This window comes from Terrapene carolina, unplaced genomic scaffold, assembly GCF_002925995.2.
Source record: "Terrapene carolina triunguis isolate 2854851 unplaced genomic scaffold, T_m_triunguis-2.0 Scaffold31, whole genome shotgun sequence".
NCBI lineage: Eukaryota > Metazoa > Chordata > Testudines > Emydidae > Terrapene > Terrapene triunguis.
The window spans coordinates 10238981-10249633 of NW_020664382.1; the positions used below are offsets into that span (position 1 = coordinate 10238981).

The following is a 10653-nucleotide window of genomic DNA, read 5'->3' on the forward strand; positions in this document are numbered from 1 at the left end:
AGTTCAACACAATAACACAAGAAAAATGCAAAACAGAAGGAAAGCCACCCCATCTCAGTTAGCAGTTTTGCTTCCAATAAAGTACTTCTTTAAAAAAAACAACAAACAAACAAACCCTACATACACTAATTATTCTCATGGCTAATCTGTTTTGTTTATCCAGCACAGTAACTACTCTCAGTAGCAAGAAGTCTGGATATCATTTCGCATATGCAGAGCCCTTCTCCAGCTCGTAGGGATATCTGCTTGTCCTTACATTTCACAATGGCTTAATAGCTTTCTAGCATCCATGCTATAATCTTCCAAATTACCTCCAATTTAATAACTTCATTTATGTATCCCTGAATAGGCTTTGGTCTTATTGCTCTTAAGCACCATGCACTGTTTGACAATATTTTCCACAGATGACATTCCCCAATCCTTCATTTTTATTTCATATTTTCTCTATACTGAACTGCAGGTTCTTAAACTATCTAGTTTATTCTGAATTGTATTGCTTTTTTCCTTTATTATGATTGCTCCTTTTGTAGCATAAAGCACATGAATATCTGTTCCTCTTTTTACACTTCAGTTCCTCAAAATGACTGGTTATCATCATGACTTGGCTAAATTTCAATCAGACGGTTACATTCTGCCTTCCAAAATGTCCCTTGCATTTTAGTTGATTAAAATACTCTTCACTTCCTGTCCTAAATTATGCTGTTCTAAGTTATAGCTCTGCACTATTAAATGGCTGCCATTTTCCATCCCAGAGGTAAGTGTCATGAATGGGTGAAAATGACTGCTGCATATGTAATTTATGCATCAGACTGTCAGAACACTTCATGCCGACTGTCCCTACTTAAAATGCAGAGTCACTGTATTTATTTTTAAGCAATAAATTTGCCATTTTTCCAAGCTGTCTCCTCAAAAAGTTCTCTGTATCCAAGGTATTTCAGTGGAATTAAAAAACACGTCCCTACTTTTCTCCCTAAATGGAGATTTTCAATACTCACAGGTGTGCTTTGGGAAATTTTGCATGAAAAATATTATATAATCGTCAATCATTATTTACTAATACTCACTTTTCTACCGTGTTTCAATCAAGATCCCATGCTGACATTCCCTATCTGTGAATATACTTTCAATTCCTGCTTTTGGATATATATGCAAACATCTCAAGCACCCCAAAGTAGCTATTACTTCCAGAAATTTTAGCCCTATTTTTGAGGGTTTTTCCCTTGATATCTTGGGTTAGATTACTCCCTCGTATAACTCCACCAAAGTCAACAGGAATTACATCAAGGATGAATTTGATCCATCATATTAAATACTTCACAACCTATTTACTTCATTCAAATTAGTAAAGTCGTATAGTGAAATCTAATAGGCTGAAACAATTTTAAGATACTTGGCAGCATATCATGATGGTCTTGCCCTCTATCATAAAATATATCAGCACCTTGACCCATACTGTGATGCCTCTATCCTTTGAGGAAGTGGGTCACTGTATGTATGTATTGTTTTATATTGCTTGTTTGTCTACTTAGGCTCTGAACTCAAAGACCTTACAATCTATGTCCCCTCTTTGCTCCATACAGTGCCAAGCACACGGATGATGCTCAACAAATAATCCTAGGAAACAAAAGATGAAAATAAAAAAGCTTTCTTTTCAAAATCTCCCCTCAGTGAATTTCCTCTTAGATTCCTATGACTCTTTTTATTCTCCCAGAAAAAATCAGGTCCCTGTTTCAGTATTGACTTCAGTCTCCAGCAGAGTCACAGACCCACACTCATTCATCTTTAATCGTGCCGACTGAGCCAAACTTGACCACAACCTGATCTCCTAAACCAACCTGAACTCCACAATTCTCACATACACATAAAATACTAAGAAATGTGTGACGGAAGTATACATACAGGGAAAGATAGGGATAGAGTTGCAGCCTGAATTCTAACTCCACACCATTGTGTTATTAAAATACATGCATGATGCAAAATCCCCTCACTGCTGGGATTAAGCCACAATGCAGACTATTCAACTGCAAAGTTTCATGCTTAAAGAAGTGTTGTTGTTTTTTAAACAAAGGGGCAAATTCTGAGGTAATATGTAAAGTGGAGTAAATTACATGTTGGTAATTGGGTGTAAGTAGGTTTAAGGAAGTAAGATGTACACACCAAGTATCCAAAAGCAGGAAAAATAGGCCACTGCCTGTTTTAAAGGACAACCTCCCATCAGCTGCTCTTTCTGCTACAAACACTATTTCAGCCTCTAAACCTGTAAATTCATTCTCATTACTATGGCTAGTTGAAATTTTTGACAAAAATGTCTTTTCAAATTATACATTTTTTTTGTGCAAAATTTTTTGTATCATTTGAAATTTTCCAGTTTTCAGTTAAACAATATAACATAGTTGGATTCAAATTAAAATGAAAACTTCTTGGCTTTTGTTTTTTCTGACAGCTTCTCTTCTCCCCCTCCCTTTTTTCCAGTGGAAAAATCCAAGATTATTGATTTTGAATAATGTTATTGGAAAAAGTCAGAAAATTTCAGGAATTTTTTTTTTTTTTAAAGAATTTAAAAAAAAATTTTTAATGGAAAAATATTTCCATTTTTGACCAGCCCCACCTAGTACAGAGAATAAAATTCAGGTATAAGGTGGTATAAATTACACTTGGTAAGTCTAGGATAGCCTAAAGTTGTGTAATGTATATGGTGGGGAGTGGAAAAGAGGGAATTTGGTTGATAGTGTTCAAAAGCACCAGTATAAAATATAGAGTCCTATTTATTTATTTGCAACTGAAGAACTGCCAAGCTACTTTTTTTCTGATGGATAAAAAATAATTGTTGTTACTCTTCCTTGGCTTAGATCTTCGTTTTTTGCAAAGATTGCAGCGCAGACAGAACTGTTAAGAAATTACAACACTGAAAATAGTCTATAATGGAAATGCAACAGATCCTTACTGCAGTCGTCATCTTGTGAATGGTGATCCTAAAATACATTAATTTGGGGAAGATGGGTCCTCTATGATCACTTCCATTTTCCCCCTCTTAATTCATCCCTCATAAAGGCTTCGAATCACAGTGAACCAGGAAAGAGGGAGCCTGTGAACAGTGCTCCTGGATTAATATAAAAGTGCTGCTCAGGAACAACATTAAACACCTTTTCCTTCCCTTGAGGGCTCAGTTGTGTTGCTTCTAGAACACTCCCAGCCTCTGCGATCATTGGAAGCAAGGGATAAGTCTACGCTCTGAACTTTGATCCCTCACATGGCAGCACATTGTGCTACCACCAAACTACTTGGGGCCTGGCTTTATGGTACACTGTAACCATCCTTGATGATCCTTCCCAGGGTAACAGATCAGAGAAAGAAATAAGGTCCTGTTGTCCTGCTCCAAACCTCATGTGTAGACATATCTCTCAGCTCTGTACCTGAAGACAGTGCCTCTACTGAAATTTTGTTTCTCAAATTGCCTGTTTTGGGCTTACAATGTATTTACTGAGAGATCTGCTGACTCTGTAAATTGTAGAGCTGTATAATATGTTCACCGCATAAATTAGAGCTGTAGCAGTCTATGCCTGGAGTTATATGATATAGTTTGTGTCCTTTAACATATTCTCTGTCACGTCTCTGGCAACATTTCCTAATGAGGTTCTTTCTCCCAAGCTCTTTTAACAAATTATGTGTTTGACTATGACCTCAATTCAAAGCTTCTGAAATCATTTCTTGACGTTTTTCTAATTACTATTTCTGGTTTAACGTTTCTGAAAACTGTGCAGAATGTGTCTCTGGCTTGAAGAAATATAGCATAAAAAGTGAGCTTGTATATAATGATGTTTCCTTAAAGTGAAGTTCTATTTTGAAAAGTGACTACAATAATTGCAACGGATCTGATCTGTACGTGGATTCAGTCAAACCTGCTGATATAACTGAAATAAGATTTTACTGCTTTTTACTCCTGTTAGCACTGCAGAGCAAAAACAACTATGAAAATAGTGCACTGGAGTCTAATATTCTTGTGCGTTATCCACAGACTTCATTACTAAGTTTCATTTATTGAATCAATCATTTTCACTTGTGCAACCCCACTGAACGCAAACTGTTCTAGCATTAAGGGCACGCAGCAGCCCTGAATCTGAGCAGTAAAAACATGAGCTTTATGCTAGTTTAGCCCATACATTCACCCTGACCTTTGCTGTATGCAGTTCAGCTGAACCCAGGATCTGGTTAGTAGTATTCAGCTGACTTTCTGTAGTTCCTTCTTTTGGTTATTGAAATTGATTTTCCTATAAGCCCTACATCAGTGGTTCTCAAATTTTTCCATATCATGACTAAGGTTACGATTTAGTCATGGAGGTCGCGGAAGCCACGGAATCCATGACTTCCAGCAACCTCCAGGATTTCAGCCTGCGGAGGTCGGGAGCTGCAGGGTCCCCCGCCACCCGTGGGGACAGGGAGCTGAGGGGGAACCCCGGAGCTCCAAGTCGCCGCAGGTGGTGGGGGTACACTTCAGCTCCCGGTCGCCATGGGAAGCAGGGGAACCCCCGAGCTCCCGGCCACCGTGGGCCCCCAGAGCTGCGGGGGTACTCCGCAGCTCCCAGCTGTTGCAGGAGGCATGGGGCCCCCACAGCTCCCGGACACTGCACCTGACAGGGGGATCCCCAGAGCTGTGGGCAGCAGGGGTACCCCACAACCCCATCTGCTGCAGGCCACAGAGGACCCTGGAGCCCTGACACTCAACTTGCGGTAGGGGCCCCCGGAGCTACTAGCTGCCATGCAGCTACTGGCAGCGTGTGGACCCACAGATCCCCATTTTGTCACAGATATTTTTAGTAAAAGTCAGGGATAGGTCACAGCTTCTGTTAATTTTTCTTTATTGCCCAGGACCTGTCCCTGATTTTTACTAAAAATATCCATGACAAAATCTTAGCTTTAATCGTGACTCCATGTTATATCACAAAAACGGCTTTTAATTCCCATCCCATGGTTTCGGAACCCCCTCATCCATCTAGCCTAGTGGTTCCCAAACTGGGGTTCGTGAACCCCTGAGGGTTCACGAAATGTTACAGGGGGTTCTTGAGAAAAAATTCCCTAATGGCGGCCAGAGCTGTCCCTAGGGACCCCGGGCAGCACAGGCCCAGCAGCCCAGAGCCCCTAGACTTCCAAGAGCTAAGCAGATCAAAGCAAGCATATCTATCACACTGAGGAGATTTAAACTTCAAGACTCCTTATAAGAAATGGAAAGGGGAGGTGGATATTTTTTGCTGTTATTAAAATTAAATAGGCAGCTAGTGTTGTTTTTAAAAGTATTATGAAGAACAAATTTAAGCTTTGTTGTAACATGTGTTGTTTGCCTGGACTGCTCAAGACCTGAATGCTTGTGTAGGAGGAACTCTTTGAGTTGGCCTCTTAAATACCTTCATGCTGTTTCACATCTGATACTCCTTGATGAAACATAGGATCCTTGTCTTATAACAGGCTTATTCAAAGTGTTACAAGCTACAAAAGTGAGATCTTGGAAGAGTGTTGCCGTTTTCATAATGTAATAAAAATACTGTAATGATAAATAATTAATAATAAATAGTGTGTAATAAGCATGTCATAAAAAAAAAATTTATATTTCCAAGATCACTGCTTTTATAATTTATACTCAGGTAAAGGAGAAAATCCCTAGAAATATTCATTTTTAGGAGGAGGTTCACGAGACTTGACATTTTAATGAAAGGGGTTCACAGGTTGTTAAAGTTTGGGAACCACTGATCTAGCCATATGGTCATGACCCCCTGGTTGAGAAATTATGCCCTCCATTGTGTACCTTGACCCCACCACCTGACAGCATGGGAGTTTCAACAGTTGCAAAGAATAATAAAGTTCTGTATGATATATAAAGAGCAACTTCCAGCTGAGACAGAGCCCGCACAGCTCCTACTGACTTGGTCAGAGAAGGTCTTTCATTTGGCTCACCTGACAGACTTCCTGGCCATGCACAGTGGGTCAAACACTGGTCCTGATTAAGTCAATTGACCTCAAAAGTACTAACATTTGGTTCTACAATTGCTCTTTGGGTCTTAGCACAAAACAAGTCTAAACACCAAATGTGCTAATTGGTCAAACCCATTCCACTGTCTGGTGACAAGCTAGCAGACACAACAGGTACAGACAGTAACAGAGCTTAGGCTATCAGAAGTAAATCATATGCAGTTTTGATATGATCAAACTGACAGTTTCCACACACTGGAAGCTTACTAATGGAAAATCTGTTGTGAATACTATTCAGGGCCTAATCCTGTTCCAAATATAGTCAACAGGACGACTCAGGATCAGGATCATTAAGTATGTAATCAGTATTCAGACATGTATTGTTTCTTACTGTGGTTTCAAAAAAAAAGCAGAAGAGAGGAGACTCAGTGTGGCCAGATCTGAAATCTATTCTTCCATAAAAGATGAGAAGCAGCTGGTACTCAGAGTTGATAAGATAAATAATATTGATGACAAAGAGAAGCCGTGCCTAGTATCCCTTTATAAGCAAAAAGACAGAGACATCTTCCCCGGTTGGATGCTGTTTCAGGCACCTAACATTTATACACAGGGTCCAAATTAAAAATGGCTCATATCCAACATGGAGAACTGCTAACACTGCTGAATTGGTGCTGACTACTTGTTTTCTGAAACAAGGCTGTCACCTTCAGTTCCTGTCTATTGCAAGTGAAATGGTACCTTGAAAATTCTACATACAGTACATTTTTCTTTATTAATCCTGTTACATTTTATTTAACCCTTTCATTCTGCTGAATGTAAAACTGTTACTAAGAAATAGGGTGATCAGACAGCAAGTGTGAAAAATCGGGACAGGGGTAGAGGGTAATAGGAGGCTATATAAAAAATAGACCCAAAAATCGGGACTGTCCCTATAAAATCAGGACATCTGGTCACCCTACTAAGAAAAGACTTCGTCAATTATTTCACATCTGAATGTAATAAATATAATGAAGTACTTATATAGCTCTCTGCATTTTCACAGCACAGTACAAACATTAATGAATAAATACTGATTCTATGGGCATTATAAAAAGAATTTTTTACTGTTAAGTATACATAAATACATATTAGATCATTGATTTCCTAATTTATTACTGTCTTATTGGCTTTAAACAGTAATGTGACATTTTACTTTTTTAAAATAGTTTTTCTTATAAAATGGTTTCTGCCTATTCCTTTTATATATGCACATGTATTGTTTTTGCCTTGCTTAAGTGTAACTTCAGCAGCTATCCATAGCAGTTGTCATTCTATATAAATATATACGGTAGTACATTATTTTTCTCTGCCTACCATTTTATGTTTAAATGAATATGTACACACGAGTGATTAAAACAAAGCCACTAAGAATACAATATGTAACAACACTACAGTTTTAGATACTGAGCTTTTTTGAGAGAGAATAGTAAGTAATGTGCTCTATGAACCAGGCTGAGGGAGGGAGCATAGTCTCCTGGTCAGAACACAGCACTAGGACTAAGCCTTGGGTTCTAGTCCTGGCTTTGCCACATGCTCATTCTGTGACTTTCAGTGAGCCACTTTAGATATGTGTGCCTCAATTTACACATTGTAAAATGGAGTAAGAATTCTTCCCACTGTACTGAAGTGTTGTGAGACTCCATTCATTAATATTTTTTAAATGTTTTGAGAATCTTATATGAAAGACACTATATAAATTCAGAGGTCAAGATCCTCAGTTCCAGCCAAGGAGTGCACAACAGTTCAGAAATGGGAGGTGAAAAGGTGGCCTTTACATTCCTCTGATCCACTGCCAACTCTATGTTGGGCCAGTCTGCTTACTGCTGGCAGCCCTAAGGGGCTGATATGGCAACCAGGGATAAGTGAAATACAAGGAAATTCCCCTGGCCACACCAATGTTCCTCAGCCACAATGGCACCAGGGAGGTGAAGACTTTACAGACTTTGGGCCTAATCCAAAGACTACTGAAGTCAACAGATTCCCATTCAGTGGGCTTTGGATCAGGACCTCTGTGGAATCTTCATACCACAGGTTCAGATCACACATAATTAAGAACTCCAAAGTTAACCCTCCCAACTATCACACAATAGGAAAGAGGACAATACAAGAAGAACACAAGTAGGAAGATGCTTGGCCAAACTCTTTCAAGTTAAGGAGTGGCTATATATATATATATATATATATATATAAAAAATAAACACTAGGAAACTCTTCTATCCTCACTCTGAACCGATAAGACTTATGTCTTCCTTGGAAGTTCCAAATTGCATCTGGCTGCATGGGCATCCTGGCCATCAGGCTGGGGAACTATCTAGATTTACAAGATTACATACCTGCATGTCCCACGTGCCCACCAACAGAATCGGTGGTCTTCTCTCAGGATCTGTACCCCCACTAAAGTTCTTCCCTTCAGCATCATCACCACCAAGAGAAACTCATGTCAGGAGTAGTAGCTTCTTTCCGGAAATTGAGAATTGCAATTATTTTTATTATTTTAATCTCCATAACTGGGATCTAGTACAGTTAGCTGCAAGAGTCTCAGTCATTCATTTCCCAGACTGTTGTCCTGTTCTAGCACTTCAGTTCTGTGATAAATACAGCCTGAAGTTCATTAAAATCTTTTCAGTTTCAACCCTCTGGTTATCAAGACATCCCACGGATCCTGAAAAAACCTTCCTATCTCCAAAAAGGAGTGGTATGTCAAAACAGCAGACTGGAAGCTTTAATTTCTACACAAGTGTTCTCTCCACCAGAGAATGCACTTACCATGGCTGCTCGTACCATGTCTCATGTTGGTTCTCTGGGTCTCATCTGGTTCTGGAACTCTTTCTCAGGCAAAATGGAGCCCACCAGTTTGCAAGACCTGGAGGAGATGTTGTCATTCTTTTCCAGGTGAGTCTTCCTACTCATGGCGCTAGAAAATTACAAAAACTGTAGTAAACATTTTATTTTCTATGAAGAAGTGGTCTCCCTAGGACAGTATTTTGAAAAGGCTAAAGAGAGGATCACAGAGTGATCTTGTGGCTTGATCTACAAGACAAAAGTGCCGCACATGGAGTCACTGCCTCTCTGTGCGTCTGTTTCCCCTTCCATCCTTTGTTTGTCTTGTCTAGTCAGTGTAACTTTTTTAGGTCAGGGACTGTCTTACTATGTGTATATGTGGAATTTCGCACAATGTGACCTGAACTTGGTTGGGACCTCCAGAAACTACTTTAACGTACATATGACTAATAATAATTGAGATTATAGTTCTCATTCCATACTCAGTCCTGTATTCTTTGTGGTCTAACACCTCTGTGTTTTACATGGGGGACGATGAACTCTGCATATCTTTACAAAAATGAGGTATAGCCCTCAGGCTCCTGGCAAGTTGCCACTGGAGCCCTTCATTGGCCAAAGTTGGAGGTCCCTTGGCTAAATATAGTTTCAATTTTATATTTATAACTTCATCAGATTTTTTTTTTTAACTTTCCATTTTCCAGCTGAAGACTCCTTGTACTGTACAGGCAACTGGAAATGAAGCTACTTGTTTACATACTATTCTTTGCATCTTTGTTAAAATTTTACCATCCCGAAATTTGATGAAACGTGTCTGCAGATGAACTGGGGATTTCCATTTGTGCAGTAATAGATTTTGGCTGGTGAAGGAGCAGTCAACTGCCAAGAGCCAACTCTCTGACCTTTGGATGGTCCTCTAGTATGGCCAATGTCCCTGCAGAATATAAACTGAGTAGATGAGTAGCTAAATAAAGATCAAGGCCAAGTCAAAGTCATGATTAGACATCCAGCCCTGAACAAATATTTAATACCCATTCTTGACTGAATAGGAACAAAGGTCTTTTTACTAATATTGTATATGATTTTAAAGTGTTCTAGCTTCAAAGCCATTTTAAAACCTTTTTTTTTTTAATTTGTGCTTAGAACAAATTTTTTGGAAGCATTTGACTAATACTCTAAAACACCACTCACATTATTTACTTATCTAAAGCATTGTGAATGAATACAAACACTTGGTAATTTTACCTCTTCAAATAAAACCTGCATTTAATAAGACATCTGAATTAGGACAAATCAGATTGTTCAAGGGATAAGGTAGAGGATACACAGCCTTTGTCCTAGGTTGCTGATTCAAGTCAATGATGATCTAAAGTTACCATCCGATGGTTACTGGCGGCCTACATGACTTGAGTTTGATTCTTAGTCCAGTTTCAACATTCCACAAATTACATTCAGGACACCTCTACCCCAATATAACGCGACCCGATATAAACCGAATTCTGATAGAACACGGTAAAGCAGTGCTCCGGGGGGCGGGGCTGTGCACTCCGGCAGATCAAAGCAAGTTCAATATAACACAGTTTCACCTATAACGCGGTAAGAATTTTTGGCTCCCGAGGACAGCGTTATATCGAGGTAGAGGTGTATTTGTAATCATTTGACTAATTAATTAACTAATGACATTTTAATTACTGTAGATTTAATGAGGGAATGTCACATTCTGACTGGCCCAATGCTTGCAAGGTTACCACTCCATAATGCCATGCAAAAATCCTTAGTTCAGTCCCTCAGCAAAGACTTTTGCTTGTTACAGGCACTGGGAGTGCTTCAGAGACACTGTTACCTGAAAAAGCTGAGAGCTGCATTCATGGGCTC

General features: G+C 39.2%; 1 protein-coding gene across 2 annotated transcripts in view; it reads right to left on the reverse strand.

Annotated features, from left to right (window-relative positions):
* The window catches only part of LOC113405077 (MAP3K7 C-terminal-like protein), a 73212-nt gene that overhangs the window by 60555 nt on the left and 2004 nt on the right, over positions 1 to 10653 (reverse strand). The window contains exon 2 of one of the 2 annotated variants that reach the window (XM_026652284.2): positions 8782 to 8914. In XM_026652284.2, the coding sequence (XP_026508069.1) occupies positions 8782 to 8784 (3 nt within the window). In that variant the 5' untranslated portion in view covers positions 8785 to 8914. Of the gene's footprint in view, positions 1 to 8766; positions 8915 to 10653 lie in introns of both variants that reach the window. The other variant, XM_026652279.2, reaches the window with a different exon arrangement.